General features: G+C 36.6%; 1 protein-coding gene across 3 annotated transcripts in view; it reads right to left on the bottom strand.

Moving 5' to 3' along the window:
• The window catches only part of FER (FER tyrosine kinase), a 364,169-nt gene that overhangs the window by 78,613 nt on the left and 268,412 nt on the right, over positions 1–17,144 (bottom strand). For all 3 annotated transcript variants that reach the window (XM_036278843.1, XM_036278845.1, XM_036278844.1), the window contains one exon: positions 11,430–11,553. In XM_036278843.1, the coding sequence (XP_036134736.1) occupies positions 11,430–11,553 (124 nt within the window). The remainder of the gene's footprint in view (positions 1–11,429; positions 11,554–17,144) is intronic.

The raw sequence follows: 17,144 nt of genomic DNA, 5'->3' as shown, positions 1-17,144 counted from the left end.
TATTTTCAAGGTACACTTCTTAAAGATCTATAACATATTTGGAAAACATATGTCCAATTTAAATGCAAACAATTGCAGATGAGATCTTGAATGCCATTTATTTCATAGTCACTTTCTTTTTTTTTTCCTTCCATTGCAAGAATTATAATGTCAGTGTGGTAAAATGAAAACCCCAGATGTAAAAAAGAATGAAATGTTACAACTTGCGACAACTTGGATGGACCTGGACCTGGACCTAGACCTAGACCAGTGGTTCTCAACCTTCCTACAGCCGTGATCCTTTAATACAGTTCCTCATGTTGTGGTGACCCCCAACCATAAAATTATTTTTGTTGCTACTTCGTAACTGTAATTTTGCTACTATTATGTCTTAGCTGACCCCCGTGAAAAGGTCATTTGACCCCCAAAGGGGTCACGACCCACAGGTTGAGAACCGCTGACCTAGAGAGTATTATGCAAAGTAAAATAAGTCAGACAGAAAGACAAATACCATATGATTTAACATACATGTGGAATCTAAAGAACAACATAAATGAACAAACAAAACATAAACAGACTCATGGATACAGAACTGGTATATGGGAGGGTGATTGAGGGGCTGGGTAAAAAAGGCGAAGGAATTAGGAAATACAAATTGGTAGTTACAAAATAGTCATGGAGATGTAAGAATAGGGAATATGGTCAATAATATTGTAATAACTATATATGGCGTCAGGTAGGTACTAGAATTATCAGGAAGATCACTTCATACATTATATAATTGTATAATTATTATGCTGTACACCTGAAACTAATACAAAATAATACTGAATATCAACTGTAATTGACAAATAAAATTAAAGAATGAAAATGCCAGAAGAATGGTATTCTTTCCAATCTTGGCTGTATTGCCAATTCTAGCACGATTCTGAGCACATAGTGGGCTCCCAGCAAAAAGGAACCTACATGTATGCAAAAGCTCATAATCTGAAGCCAACAAGATTAAAATTATTAGAATTACAGAAAGAAAAAAAACATTGGCGAATACCTTAGAGTAACCTGAATTTATGAGGGAAATAATGCAGAAAGGCCACTTTTTGAAGACTCTGTGAGAATATGAAATCATCTTTTACTCCCTCTACCTTCAACACACATCCAGAATCTGGCCACATCTCCTGATTTCCACCACTACCAACCTAGTCTAACTTCCACTGTCTCTCTTTTAGATTATTTCAATATCTTTCTAACAGGTCTGTTTGCTTCTGGACTTGTCGTCTTATATTTTCAAAAAAGAATTCCAACTAATTCTTCAAAAACATCAAATAGATCAAGTCAGTGCTCAATGGCCCTCATCTCATGCAGACTAAGAGCAAAGCCCTTTCAATGACTTACAAGAACTTCATGATCTGGCCACCTAACAACTATCTCACCTCATTTTCTCTCTCCCTTCTTGGCCTTCTTTGGTCACATCTAGCACGCTCCTATCTCCAGGCCTTTTAGCACTTGCCACACCGACTGCTAAGATCCCTCTCACTGACATTCACATGGCTCACTCCTTCTTCTCCTCTGGGTCTCTCTTACCACTCTGAGAGAATGCCCACCTCTATCCTCCCTCCCCTTTATCCTATTTGACTACTCTCTATACCATGTATCACCATGTGGAGTATTTTATAATTACTTACTTTATAAATTCCAATTATTTTCTGCTTCCCCTCACTTCTGAAAGCTCCATTATGGCAGAGCTTTGTTTCATTTTCCACTGAAGAGAAGCAGAACCTGCCACTCCAGTAGGTGCCTCTTCGGCAAAAGGATTATTTTGAGCTGATTATTTTTAAGAAATAGCAGATTCAGGAGAAGCTCTGAAAACTGAGTGGAAGTTACCCTTTTGTAAGGGACATTTGCATTCATGAGGGAAACCTCCATTTTTAAGGTGTCTCCTCTAGCACCAGGAAGAGGGTCGTGACTAAATCTCTAGAAATGTATCAATGGAGAAGACAACTTAAATCTGCAGAACAACCTGTACCCTTGTTTACTTAGATTTTTCTAATAACTTTCCATAATTGGACTCCCAAATCCCCAACAACTGTTTGTTATTTTTTGTGTCTTTAGCTGGAGATGGTATTTAAGGGGGTGGCTTGAGCCATTTTGGGGAGTTACTCTGTTTTCCTGAGTATCTGCCATTTTATAGGAGATATACATGTTATTAAACTTGTTTGCTTTTATCCTATTTATCTGCCTTTTATTATGGGGGTGGGGGACGGGGGTCAACCAAGAACCTAGAAGTGTAAAGGTAAAGTTATTTTTCCTCCCCACACCACTGTAGCCACACTACCTAAAGGAGTGTCTAGCCCAAACATACTCAGGATTGGGAACACATAGCTAAAAGGGTAATGAAAGTAAGGTAGCTGACTGTGGAGAAATGGGCTGGAGATAAACACGAACTGCCTAGAGATTACCTAAGCTTGAGCTTGGCTTTCTTTTTTTCTCAGAGCATGAATGTTGCCTTATTGTCACTAAGTCTGGTACAAGCACTTGTAGAGACCAACGTTTAAAACATTCTGTTAAACAAATTTACACAGATGTGTAAGTACTCCTTGAATGGGGTTGTAAGTTCGACAATATAGCACTAGCAAGAAAATGAACTTCTCAGATTCAGCAAGGTCCTATCCTGTTCAGACAGCACCTTTGTTAAAAACTTTGGGACTATGGTAAAGTGAATTGAGATAGCCTGCATTTGCTCTTGCTTTATGTGGTCATCTTTTCCTGAAAAGTTTCTGTATCCTTGGCTAAGTAGACAACAGAATCTAATCTTAACAATCGTATAAACAAATGTGGTCTCTTCTTGCTAAGCTGCGGTCCCCTTGAAAGGCTGTATGAATATGTCCTAGTGGAGAGCCCTGATATACTTCTTCCCTACTCATGTGGACTTGCCTTCTCTAACCCAAGTCAGTGTGTCAGAGAGATTAACTTCATTTTATTTTGGAAGAAACAGAGCATAGAGGTTAACTTCATTAATTCATCCATTCAACAAATTTTTACTGAGCACCAACTAGATACTGACAAAGGTTCTTGTATTGAGGAATGAACAAAGTAAGTTGATACCCTCGTGGAGCTTTTATTCTATCTGGGAAAGAGAGACAATAAAAAGTAAAGCAGTATTTATGTAAATGTATATGATACCTGTGGATGACTGCTATATATCTCTCACACACACACACATACATGTGTATATAAATAAATGTCAGTTCCTGGTAAAGACTGACAAAAATAATGCAGTGTAATGGTTAAAAAGATTTCCAAGGCAGGGGTTGGAGGAGGGCCCAAAGTGGCTCAGCTCATATGTTGTGGAGCCAGAAGAGAAGCACAGAGCGTTCGGATGCCAAATCTGTGGTCCTAACCATGATGCTGAAGTGGCTAAATGGTCTGCAAATGTTAGGCTTCGTGGCTACGAGAGTAGCAGGGCAGAGGCAGTCTGGACTGGCACAGAAACACTTTTAAAAGGGAAACCAGGGAATGAAAAGGGCTCCTCATAGTGCTTTTGTATTTTATAAAATAAAATACATATAATAAACAAAAACTGGGCACCCACCCGCACCCAGTAACTCTCAAGATTACTGAGGCGGGTCAACGCCTCACAGATGGCACAGGCTGGAGTTCTCTGGTTCCACGTGTTCATTGTTTGATCCTGCCTTGGAGGCCAGAGAGTAGGAAACAATTTGCAAACTAGAAGGATAATCTTGTTTCTGTGTCATCCGTGTTCTGATGAATTCCTCAGAAGCCCAAATTTCCATTTGACCAAGACTAATTAGAAAACACCAGATATTCCAGCATAAATCAGGTTTGACTTAAGAACCTGAATTCAACCAGTGGTCACTCGAATCTCTGGGTAAGCATGAACCCAACTCCCTGATTCTGAGCTTGATCACCTGCCTGTTGTGGGGGCTCAGTGTGAGCTAGGATTCAAGCAGACTGCATAAGCCAACTGCAGGAAGAGTCACCTGCCAGCCCCACACCATGGAACCATGTGGAAATGAACCATTCCGGGAAAATATAGAGATAAAACCTATACAGGATTCTTACTCCAACAAAGCAGCTTTCTATAAATCAGCATTTATTAAGTGGTTTTAAATTCTGCCTCAGAAGAGAGATATCCACATGGTTGATCATATTCACAAAAGAGAAGAAACTGGAAAATATATCTAAAACATAGTTTAAATGTTCTGATAGATTCACAGGCTTTGTCATTAACTCAGTCTTAGACTTGGATCTTTCTCTTACCAGCTATATGACAAGGGCACACATTAATTACTTTTCTGGTGGCTTCATTGGTTCTACTGCAAAATGGAGATAAATGGTACCATCTTGTAGAAATACGGGGATGGAAGATAATAAATGTACTTGCCAAATACTAAGCACTGAGTGAATGTGATAGCCATAATTTGGGGAGCCTGTTTAGTACATGTCTTTCCTCTGAGAACTGTCCCCTTATATACAGAGACTGGTTTCTATAAATCTATGCAACAGTGACCCCACATATCTATCCATGTTACTGATGAAAACAGGGGTAGGCACCTAATGTAAGGTGGGCTAATCAATTACTTCTACCCAAGATTTAAAATTAGACTTCAAAGACTTAATTGATTATCTACAGATGCTGGGCCTAGAAGGTCATATTGACTCAAATGTCACATAAGGGTCCTTTACAAATGGGGCAGAGAAATGTAGTCTTCAGAGCAGGAGGGAAATGAAGTGGCAACACAGCAAGAAGAAATAATGAAAGACCAAAGGGGAAACAGAGAGAGAGATGATGCCTTGGTCCCTGACTGCTCCCCAATTCCTCATTTCAATGACTCCCACGCCTGGCTCAACTTCCTGTCCTTGGGTTCTGTGAGATCACTTAATTTTCTCATAATAAATCCCTGACTGCTTAAGCTCACTTAAGCAGTTTCTGTTCTTTGTAATCAAATAGGCCCTAAGAGAAAATGGTAACTTAACCATTTGTATTTGTTTAATGTAAAAGATCACTTACAACAGTCTGGACCAGAAATGTACTTACCGTAATTAACTGAATAAAAGTCAGAAATCATAGGGAGTGAGGTGCAGGCCAATTCTCCTCTATCATGTCTATGTCACGTAAAACAAGGCGGGCCCTAACCAAACTATGAAGTAGCTTTAACATATTTCTCTGCCCCCCCCCCCCCCCTCAAGGACTTCCGACCTGCTGACCGGGCTGCCCTGAATTCCTGAACAATGTCTCACTTGTGCTGCATCTTTCCCACCAGTAACCATAAATCAATCCTCATCTGTCCTCTGACCCTTTACCCCAAATCCCTCATTTTTGTTTTCTAAGAAGGCAGCCAGGTACTCTGGTACATTAACTCAAGCCAACATGTCAATTGATTCTAATATAAGAGAAGGCCTCCTTTTCCATTCCCGGAAACATCCATGTGACTTTAGGGGAAAATCGAGTGATGGGAAATTCTGAAACTAAATAAAGCAGCAGAATAAATGATTTTTAGAAAGGTGTTCTTGGGATATCCTTTGTATGATAATCACACTGCATTTGCAAATTCCAAACTGCACTAGGGGAAAAAAAAGGCTGAACTAGAAAAGGACTATGTATTTTTGACACGTTTAAACTACAGAGCAGTCTTCTCTGTATTGCTGCAAAATTGGTCTAGAAGCTAAAAATAAAAGTACAGCTTAATATATTCAAAATTATAATCAAATGTTGGAACAAGAAAATCAGTCATCAATGTTCAGTCAACTAACTGACATGATCACATTTCTATGCTAATCCTGTGTTTTTAATTAACAGATGAAGCAGAAGGGGGTATCTAAACAATGGTGTTTAAAAAAAAATGAAAAAAAATAAATTTTCAAGCTCTAATTAAGTGGAGAAGCAATAACAAAATATTGCCGCATTTCAGCAACTGTTCATTAAAAAAACCCAAAACAAAAAACCTTGGCATATTTCTAAAATTACATTTCACAGGCTCCAGGATCCTTTTCTGTTCTACTCGTGTCCATAAAGAGTACAGATGTTGACTATAAGTGAACCATTACACCAAATACCATCTGGCCTCCGGCCCTAACCCAGCCTGGTCAGCAGACCAGTCCTTAGGGAAGGCAGGGAACCCAGAGCCCTGATTCAGTGTGGGCTCCCAAACCGAGTGCCGGGGTTCAAATCCAGGAAATGCCTCTTTCTTTGAATATTTTCTTGAGTAAGATACCTCAACCTCCCTAACCATAAGTTTCCTCATGTGTATAATGAGCCTAATAAGGTACCTATGTTGTTTTGAGGATTTACTTATTTACCTTTAGATACTGGGCACTGTACCTGGCTTTTGGGATCCAACAGTGAACAACACAGGTAAAAAAAAAAAAAAACCATTGCCCTCGCGAAGCTTACATTCTCAGATAGTGCCTCTAAAGCACTAATTATGCCTGGTACTCAGTAAGTCATCAACACATATCAGCTTGAATGAGACAGTAAAACAAGGGCGCTGGAGGGAGTGGGAATGTGTCAGAATAAAGTCAGCATATCTAAGACCTAGGTGACCATTTACTCTCTCTGGGCCTCAATGACTTGATCTGTAAAGTGATCTTGTGTCCCTTCTTCTGAATATATGGCCGATCATGAGAGAAAAAATGAAGGGTCAAAAGCATTAAAGAGTCCTGGCCGGTTTGGCTCAGCGGTTAGAGCGTCGGCCTGCGGTCCGGAGAGACCCGGGTTTGGTTCCCGCTAAGGGCACATACTTCGGTTGCAGTTTGTCCCCGGCCCTGGTTGGTCGTGCGGGTGGCAGCCACTCGATGTGTCCCTTCACGTCGATGTTTCTCTCTCTCTCTCCCTTCCTCTCTCTCCCTCCCACTCTATCTGTACAAAAAATGGTAAAATATCCTCGGGTGAGGATAAAAACAAAACCAAAAAAGCATTAAAGAAAATATTTTCCTTTGCCTATTTTGGCATTATCTTACCATTTAATGATGACATATTAAGCAGAAAAATACTTTTTCAGTAGGTTCAAAGATTAGGAAAAGCTCAGAAACTACGTAATCAATTGCTGTTTAAAAACAGAGAAAAAATCACTGGAAAAAATGTAAGTGATCAATATCAGACCAAATCTTTAACTTCATAAAATATAAAATCACAAAATACAAAGATAAGATAGAAGCAGCATCTTACATTTACCTTAAAAAGTACACATCTAAGCCTTACCAACATCACTGGATGAAACAATCTCCTTCTATAACATATTTAGTGAAATGTAATATTCTTCCTTTCTGGGAAGTCTTACCTTTCCTAAACTAGTGTTTCCAATGAAACTTAAAAATAAATTGGCCGTATACCTACAACTTTTTACAAACTATACATTTGTTTCCAGAGTTTTGTAAATTTTGTTCAAATTACTTTTCTAGTTAAAATTGCAGCATTTTAACTTTCCTAAATTATCCGAATGTATGGCTAGATATTCCTACAAGTTTAGCCAAACTAAACTATATACATGGCCCTTAGTGAGAAGGACCCTATTTACCTAGCTCAGCCCTGTGTCTTCTGCACTTCCCATTCTTGTAATATTGAACTCTGTTTAATTCCATGATTAAGTCCTGTAACTTTGCAAACAAGTTTCCTTCTGCTGGAATACTTTCCCCCTTCTACTCAATGACACACCCATCCATCAAGTCTCACTCAAACAGTGTCCTCTGCAAAACCTTCCCTGATTACTCTCACCATAGCCCCCATCCTGACATGTCACATTAGACCCTTTTGATATTACTCCCTTGATAGTTTGTGCATATTACTATTAAATTGCTTATCTCTTTAAATTATTTTTTTGTTGAAGGCAGGGACCGTGATTTTCATGGTGCTATCACCCTTGCCCAAAGTAGGCAACTGTTTACATTTGTTAAATACTAGAAATATTGTTCTCAATGGATTAAAAAAACAAACAAAAAAACTTACTAAACAATAAAATAAATGTGGTTTTACATACTTTAATTTATAGACTTGTTAATCTTACTCACTAAAAATGAAAACAAAAATCATTGTGGTAGAGAAACCAAAACTAAAGAGGAATCAGTACAATATTTAAAGTTAGAAAAACAAATAATATTCTATGGCACTCCTCCAAAAACACCTTTTCTGGTATTGATAATGACATAGAATACCATGAAATTAAGAAATGCTTAAAACTCCCCACAGATTATGGTTTTAAACTCAAATACATAGCAACTAAGAGTTTATTCTCCCTTTACTTTCCATGGACACCAAACAAAGAACATGGCACAAAACCAACTTTTAACAATAATCCTAAATAAGAATAAATCTCGCAAGATTCATCGTCAATAAAACCGCAATTGTCATTACCATTAAATCTAATATGTCAACCTTCAATCCTCTTCATGTCAATTAATCAAGTCAAATGCTTTTTCTAGAGTGACATCTAACAATTTAATTACAGGCCATGGTAAGTAAACACATACCCCCCCCCCCCAAAGTTATCCTTGTACTTCAAATATTCATATAAAGTACAAGAAAGAAAGAAAATTTCACATTGGCCTATAGAAAGATAATAAAGAAAATGCAGCTGAATATAACTAAACTAAAATGCAAACTATCCAATACGTCTCAGCTATAAATAGAAACAGTTCAATTAGAAACCCAGAGTATGTGTAGCACTCTCCTGTTGGTTAAATGGGCTACAACCAGAGCCCTTTCCAAAAGCAGGCCATTTCTTTATGCAATTACGTGTTTTCATTTTATAGCTGTCATACTTGTTTATCTATAATGAAACATTGCTCTTCTTGTAGTAATCAAAACAATAAAACACAGCTGAAAAAAGAAAATGTGTTCCTCAATAGTTAAGATACTATTTTGGGGAGAAACAATTAGAAATCTTCTCCAGTACTGAATTCCAGTGACCTCTAATCAGCGAACAGGTTACAATGTACAACTTCATATAAAATGGAAGGCATATTTAAAATTTTGCTTTGAATTTTGGAATAAAGAGTTTATAATTCATAGACATGCATATCTTTTAGCAATATTTTAGGGTGTGAAAAATGAGTCTTGTTGCCTTTCATTACTTTGAAAATGAAACTTTTGATCATGTTTTAGATTCATTGATTTTTTAAATACCTCAGGAAATTTTTTCAATGATGAATAACATTTTTCACTGTAATTAATACTATATATTTGATATTTCTTGGGAGAAAAAACATATAACATGTCCTGAGTGTATCTTTTAACTATAAATCAATTAAAATTCCATTGTAATTGTTACTGCTACCACAGAAATATTGCCACAGGACGACAGGTAGAAACTGGGTTTTTATAGCACAATTCATTTCCATAAAAAAATTAAACCCAAAGGATGACTTAGAGTGTCATGCATTAGTAATGTAAAAAAAAAAGAAAAAAAAAAAAAGATTTCATCCAAAAGAGCATTAACATATGTTTGAAGAGAAACAAAAGACCACTGGCTAGAGATAACAAAGTTCATTCAGTAATCACGATTAGGGAAAATAATAATAGCAGACAGTTTAGAGAAATCAATGGAAGTCATTATAGAAAAATATACTATTGTTGCTATAACTAGTAAGAAAAATCATGTCAAGAAAGAAAAGTATGTATGAAAATAAAAACAAAATATATTCTATGCCGCAGATGACAAAATTGGGGCTTGTGTGTTAACGCTTGCCAGCACCCTGACAGATGTGACTAATCAATCACTGGAATCTTTGTTGCTAATCCTGGAATCCTTCTCAATACACAACACAGACAGCCACAACCAATCACTGAAAGTAGGCACTGAAACCTATTTGTCAAGTCTGCTCTCAGTGACATTGTTCAAGATATTCCATTAGGAAGCTTCCCTGCAGGCAGATAGTATATGACTATGCACAACCTTCTAAGAAATGTGGTCAAGCACGGGTTGACTTTCAAAAATTTGTGAATGCATAAAAATTCTTAAATAGCAAAATGGAAAAATAATACTACAACAGATGTTATGGTTTGGTGAGTGGAATACATTTTTTAAAAATAACTGCCATAAAAAACTTAGAATGGTTTTAATTCTGATGATATAGATACAAAAACTACAGTCTTTACTTGCAAGAAAAGCAATCACTACAAAAGCAGACAGTGCAAAAGAAATTACAGAATGTTACTGGTAACGGACAAATTAGTAAAACAGTTTCAATAATGTGCATTATGATTTCAAACCATAGTCTAAATACAATGACAGTTTTAGGTGTCCTAATTTCCAGAAAAATAGTTTCCCTATTGAAATGTTTTTAAATATATGCAATCATTGAACCATATTTGAAACATAAGCCTTAATTTTAGTTTTAGAATAGAACTGAACACTAAGCAAAATATGTGTAGGGGAGAATTCAGTTTAAAACAATCTACTGAATTAAAATAAATGTGTGTATCAGGGGAAGGTAACTTTATTCTGCTGTAATTACACATACAATAGAACCCCACCATAATGTTAAGTCAAAGGCTGCATAAAAAAACACATCTATACCCCACCACTAAACAAACGTAAAGTTCACACCAGTTCAGTCTGACAATGAACCCTGCCTGCTCCATGTTAAACAGTATTATGTGCTGTTTCCAACAAACAAAACTTCATCAATTGCACAGTTCATTTTGCTTATATAGGCGTAGCCATATTTAAGATCTGACATGAATTCTGCCAAAGATCTTATGTTGTACTAACATTTAGCAATAAAGAACATGTTCAGCTACAAGCAATTATAACTTAATCCAGAAAGCATTGAGAGCAAGAGCAAGTCACTGGTAATGCAATTAGAAAGTTTTCCAAAGTTTCCTTTGAAATAACTAGTATGCTAAAATCTTTTACCCTTGGTCAAATTCACTGTCATCAATTGCTGATTTACTATTATGCTTTTCCATGACTTTGTAAGTAATTTCTTTGAAAAATGTGACTAGGTAACACATGAAACAATCTTATCTGCTGCTAAGACTGTAGCTGCTGATATAAGTAACTTGTGGTAATATCTTACCACTGTGTTATCCACAATTATAACAAAACAAATTTTAATTAGAAGGTAAGTCATTGCCTAATCAGTGTACTTACTGATTAAGTCATTGCCTGAGGCGTACTTACCTCAGGTAAGATAGTAAAAAAAAGTTTCTGTAAACTATACCAAGGCTGGCAAAAGTAGGTTTACAGTTGTGAGTACATGAGTTTATTCTTGTACTATTATTTATTAATTACTGTATTATTTTCCATATAAACTGTAAGCCTACTTTGCCCACCCCTGCATAAACAACTATCACATAATGTTTTTAAACACAATATGAAAAGAAAAAAGAATATATATTTTCATGAAATAAATTTATTGCTGTATTGTAACAAACATCATTTTTTAGCATTCTATTAATAAAACTGGAAATGTTTTTAAAATGTTCTCCTTACCTGTGTATACAGTTCTTACTTTCGAGATATGACATACCGGAAGCAGCATCTAATGCAAATTTCACTAATTGTTTAGGTTTTATTTCATCTTTCTTTCTTCTCAGATAGGAGAGAAAATCACCTCCTAAAAGAAGTGACAGATGAACAATGAGACAAGGTCACAAAGAAAGTCACATTTATCACCTATTACAGGTACCTCACCGAGCAAAAAGCACTACTCAGCTGGCCCTGCTTTCTGTCCATTTTGTTTGCGGTGAGGATAAAAGAAAATATGAAAAGAACACATCTCATTAGAAAACAGTCACAACTTTCCCGGGTACCTGAAGTGCTTCACACTGCATATTACCTAACACGTGATCGTGTTGAAACAAAGTCATTCAATTTCGCACCTATGTGCCCGACTAAAATTTTATAAGAAATTTTATTGTCTCTAATACCAAATAAAAGACTAATTATTATGAGTTAAACAAAAAAGTAAATGACACTGAATTAGTTATCAGATTCAGTGACTGTTTAAAAAAATTGAGATTATTAACAGTACATCCATCACTGAAAGCAGAGTCAGATGTGGGGGGGGGGCAGTTATGAATTTGCTAATAAGATTTAGCTGCAGTTGCTGAAGACAGGTTGCATTTTTGTGCATCAAATGGATTCCAGTGATGTAGAGAAACACCTTAAACCAGCATGGTCCAGAAGAATATAATGCAAGCTACACAGTAATTTTAAATTTACTAATAGTCACATTTTAAAAAGTAACAACAAAAAGCTGAAATTTAGAAAAATATTTTTCTTTAGCCAATAGATCCAAAATATTATTTATCAACATATATCATTATACAAATTTTCGTGGAGATATTTTACATCCTAAGTCTTTAAACTATGTTTAACATTTATGGGACATTTCAATTTAGATGCAAATTTTTGTTCAAAATAATTGATCTGTATTTAGATTTCATAAAATTCACAGTTAAAAAGTAGGTTCATATACATGGGTTGTTCCAAATATGCTTACATTTTTCTAATAGTTGAATCGTATCAATTTTTAAAACAATTAAAATTCTAAATTCAGTTTTTTAAGAAGCACTATCCACATTTCAAAAGCTCAACAGCTCAGGAGCTACATAAGGCCAGAGATTACCCTGTTAACCTTCAAGTGTGCATTCACTATTACTGCTGCATTAAAGGCTGTGGTTTGATTATTTTTCTCTTGTTAGTGTATAATGTATTCATTAAAATAAAGAAGTTTATGCCGAGTGAAATAAATCAGACAGAAAAGTCAAGAACCATATGATTTCACTCATATATAGAATATAAAACTGAAAGCCAGAAATGAACAAAAACGTATAGACAGACAACAGTGTGGTGGTTGCCAGAGGAAAGGGGGGTGGGAGGAGGTGATAAAGGGGATCAAATACATGGTGACAGAAGATATGACCTTGGGTGAACACACAAAACAATATACAGATGATATATTATATAACTGCACACATGAAACAATTTTATTAACCAGTGTCACCTTAATAAATTTAATTTTAAAAGTTAAAGTATATTAGAATGAATGTTCTCTAAAAATAATCATTCCCCCTTTCTCTTGTCTATTAGGCCTTCAGATTTTAAGCCAAGTTTTTACAAGAGAAATTAGCATTTTAATTGCTATTTCCTAAACTTTTTTATCCTCTCCACCCAGGGTCTGGGCTTCCTAAAATGGAACAACTCTAGAAGTAAAGACTTAATGGCCTTTTTTTTTAATGAGAGTACCTAGAAAATAAGAACCTGCTTAATTCTCCTTATAACATTCTTTATTTGAACCTCTTCTCTTATTCACAAATCAAGGCTCACACAAATTTAGGTAGACCATTCACAAAAGCAATAAGACTTAAGCTTATGAATAATGTTAACAGTGTCAGACGGCTTACCTTTTCTGTTTTTTAATTTTATTTTAAAGAGAATGTCAAATGTATTAAATAACTAGGAAGATTATTGAAAAAGTTTCTATCACGCTTAACTTAATTTTCTGAACAAAACACAAATGCCACAGTAAGTAGCAAAACTAACCACTAACTTCTCACCTTTAATAGGTACCAAAAGTGTCTATTAAAATGGACTTAAAACCAATATTTAGTTCAAGTTATTACTTGGACCAATATTCCCATATACAGTAAACATTAATTCTTTTCTTAGATGTATGTTGGCCTATTTTAGAAAAAGTGCACCCTTTTGGTCTTAAAACCTGATCGCATTTTGTTTACCCTATGGAATAACTTTGGAGTGAAAACAACCATTCTGCAATTTGATTTAAAGTAACATATGAGAACCCCATGTTCTGTCAAATCCTAATATTATTTCTCTCCCACTTAGCTCATATTCAGCACTTTTCGGTCTGCCTCCTTTTTAAATGTCCTCCTTCCTACAATCCTCCTTGTACTCCCCAACACCTGCCCCACATTGTAACCCGTGAAGAGAATTGTTCAATATTGTAATGTCAGCACCTACCACATGTAATAATACCTCAATAAACATTTCCTTTTTTAGTATTTTTTAGATAGAGAGGAATGGAGATGGGGAGGGAGATAGAAACATCAATGAGAGCAAAACATCGATCAGTTGCCTCCCGTATGCCTCAAACTGGGGATTGGGCCCACAACCTTGGCATGCACCCTGACCGGGAATGGAACCAGCAACCTCTCAGTTCATAGGATGACACTCAATCCACAATTAAAAAATGGGCAGAGGATCTAAATAGACATCTCTCCAAACAGAACATACAAATGGCCAAGAGACACATGAAGAAATGCTCAACATCACTAATCATCAGAATGGCCACCATCAACAAAACATCAAACAACAAATGTTGGCGAGGGTGTGGAGAAAAGGGGACTCTAGTGCACTGCGGGTGGGAATGCAGACTGGTGCAGCCACTATGGAAAACAATATGGTGTTACCTCAAAAAATTAAAAATTGAATTGCCATTTGACCCAGTGATCCCACTTCTAGGAATATACCCTAAGAAGCCTGAAACACCTATCAGAAAGAATACATGTACGCCCATGTTCGTAGCAGCACCATTTACAATAGCTAAGATCTGGAAAGAGCCCAAATGCCCATCGTAGACAAATGGATAAAATAGTTGTAGTACATATACACAATGGAGTACTATGCAGCGGTAAGAAAGAAAGATCTCTTATCCTTTGAGACGACATGGAGGGACCTGGAAAGTATTATCCTAAGTGAAACAAGCCAAGCAGAGAAAGACAAGTATCATATGATCTCACTCAGTTGTGGAATATAATGAACATAACAGTCTGAAGAACAGGGTAGTCCCAGAGTCGTGAAAGTAGGGTACAAACTGACAATCCCCATAAGAGGGGAATGGGGAGAGATAAACCACAGAACTTATATGCATGTACGCATAACCGATGGACATGGACAACAAAGCTGAGGACGGGGTGGGGAGGAAGGGGGAGAAGGGTGTCAATGGGAGAAAAAGGAGAAACATCTGTTAACAAAAATAAATTAATTAATTAAAAAAAAAAAAAGGTGAGTGGCGCCCTGGCTGGTTTTCTCAGTGGTTAGAGCATTGGCCCGCAGACCAATAAGTCTCAGGTTTGATTCCAGTCAAGGGCACATACCTCGGTTGTGGTTTGTCCTCGGCCCTGGTCGGGTGTATGTGAGGCAACCAGTCAATGTGTCACTCTCACATCGATGTTTTTCTCTCTGCCTCTCTCTCTCCCCTTCCCTCCCACTCTATTTGATGATAAATGGAAAGATATTCTTGGGTGAAGATAAAAAAAAAAAAAAAGGACTAGTAATGAAGGAATCCTTGGTAGATAAGACTAAAACACCAAATGCATAATCTATGAATAAACAAAGAAGAGACAACATGAATGCATTTCTTTCAAAATAAATAAATAAATAGCATTAAAAATTGGCTGAAAAGTGATGTCAAGACAGTAAAGGTAAACTATAGCCCTGGCCTGTATGGCTCAATTGGTTGAGTCTTGTCCTATGCACCAAAAAGTCACCAGTTCGATTCTTGGTTAGGGCATGTACCCAGGTTGTGGGTTCGATCCCCAGTTGGGGTGTGTGAAGGAGGCAACTGATCGATGTTTCTCCCTCTCTCCCTTCCTCTTTCTCTAAAATAGAAATATATTAAAAAATAATAAAAAAAAATTTTTAATCAAGGTAAAGTATTAGGAAAAAGGAGTTAGATATTTCTAAATCTGTGACACAGCCAAAGATACAGATGAAAGGGTCTGATTGTCTCTTAATCCAACAATAATTTCCCTTAGAGAAATTTCTTGCTTAAAAATCATTAAATTATTAAATAAAATTTAGATTTATTTCCAATTTTTAGATTCAAGCCACAGACCCAATGATCTTAAGTAAAGCAGAGCTGCTCCATTCCACAGTCCTCGTCAGTTTATTGCAGAACACTGTGGAGAAGCAAGGCTTCCAGTGAAAATTAAATATGATTCATGCCCAGCCAGTGTGGCTCAGTGGATTGAGCGTCGTCTCATGGACCGAGAGGTCCCGGTTCTATTCCCACTCAGGGCACATGCCCGGGTTGCGGGCTTGATCCCCAGTGGTAGGCATGCAGGAGGCAGCCAATTGATGTTTCTCTCTCATTGATATTTTTATCTCTTTCTCCCTTCCTCCCTCTCTAAAAAATCAATTAAAAAACATATTTAAATAATATTATTCAGTACTGAAAGCCTGAGCCTTGGGCAAGTGCAAACATTAAGAGCCCCAAAGCAAAAAGTAAACTCCCCATGGGGCTACAGTTTAGAACTAAAGATAGAATATCCAGAAAATAATCCAGGCACAATACTTTATTAAGTGAAGAAGAACTGGAGACATCAAATCACATAGTGTCAAGTATTCACTGTGAGGTTACAATAGAGGCTAGCTTCTGCCCCTTTAAACTCATTCTTTTGTCATTTCATTAAGTATCAAGTTAAAGAACCATTCTTAGCATTTGTGAAATACATAATAATCACATATGCAGTCCATATGTATAAATGTGTATGCACGAATGGACATGTGTATGTGTGTGTATGCATATAGCACAGAGTAACCTACCTGACCACTGTAAATAAGAACCTTGGTGTACAAAAAGGACAAAACAAGATCTCTTACTTCCCTTTTATAACTCTGTCCTAACAAGGCTTATTTCTGTATGGGTATACTGCATGTTAAACTAAAGTTGGATGGATTATTTTCTAGCATTCTTCACCAGTGATGAATTTCTAAGAGACTATTTAATATATTTTTATAGCCAACTTTGGCTTACTAGGGAGAGCATGGCATGGTTAAAAGAGCAGATACTGAAATCAGACTGACCTAGCTCTAATTAGCTATGGGGTTCGGGGTAAGTTTAATCTTTCTAAACTTCTTTAAAACAAAAATTAATTCCATTTATTTCTCAAGATGGTTTTGGAGACTAAATATCTAAAGAACTAAGCATGTGCCTAGCACATAAGGTACAGAGTAAATACTACAACTTGTTGACGTTATTTTTTATATAGAATGAGGAAGAGCTGCAGTAGGGACTGGTTGTTTGTCATACATCTATTTTCCCTCATTCACCTCAACTTGTTTTAGGAGGCTGCCCTTCTCCCATTTGGGAAAGTATTAACCTCACCCTCAGCAACAGGGGTGCTCCTAGGTTGGCTTCATCAATGAAGTCCACTCCCCTGTGCGAGTGTCTGGTTAGGA

This window comes from Molossus molossus, unplaced genomic scaffold (assembly GCF_014108415.1).
Source record: "Molossus molossus isolate mMolMol1 unplaced genomic scaffold, mMolMol1.p scaffold_m16_p_3, whole genome shotgun sequence".
NCBI classification, from domain to species: domain Eukaryota; kingdom Metazoa; phylum Chordata; class Mammalia; order Chiroptera; family Molossidae; genus Molossus; species Molossus molossus.
The sequence above is the reverse complement of the archived record's forward strand: the minus strand, read 5'-3'. Positions and strand labels throughout refer to the sequence as shown.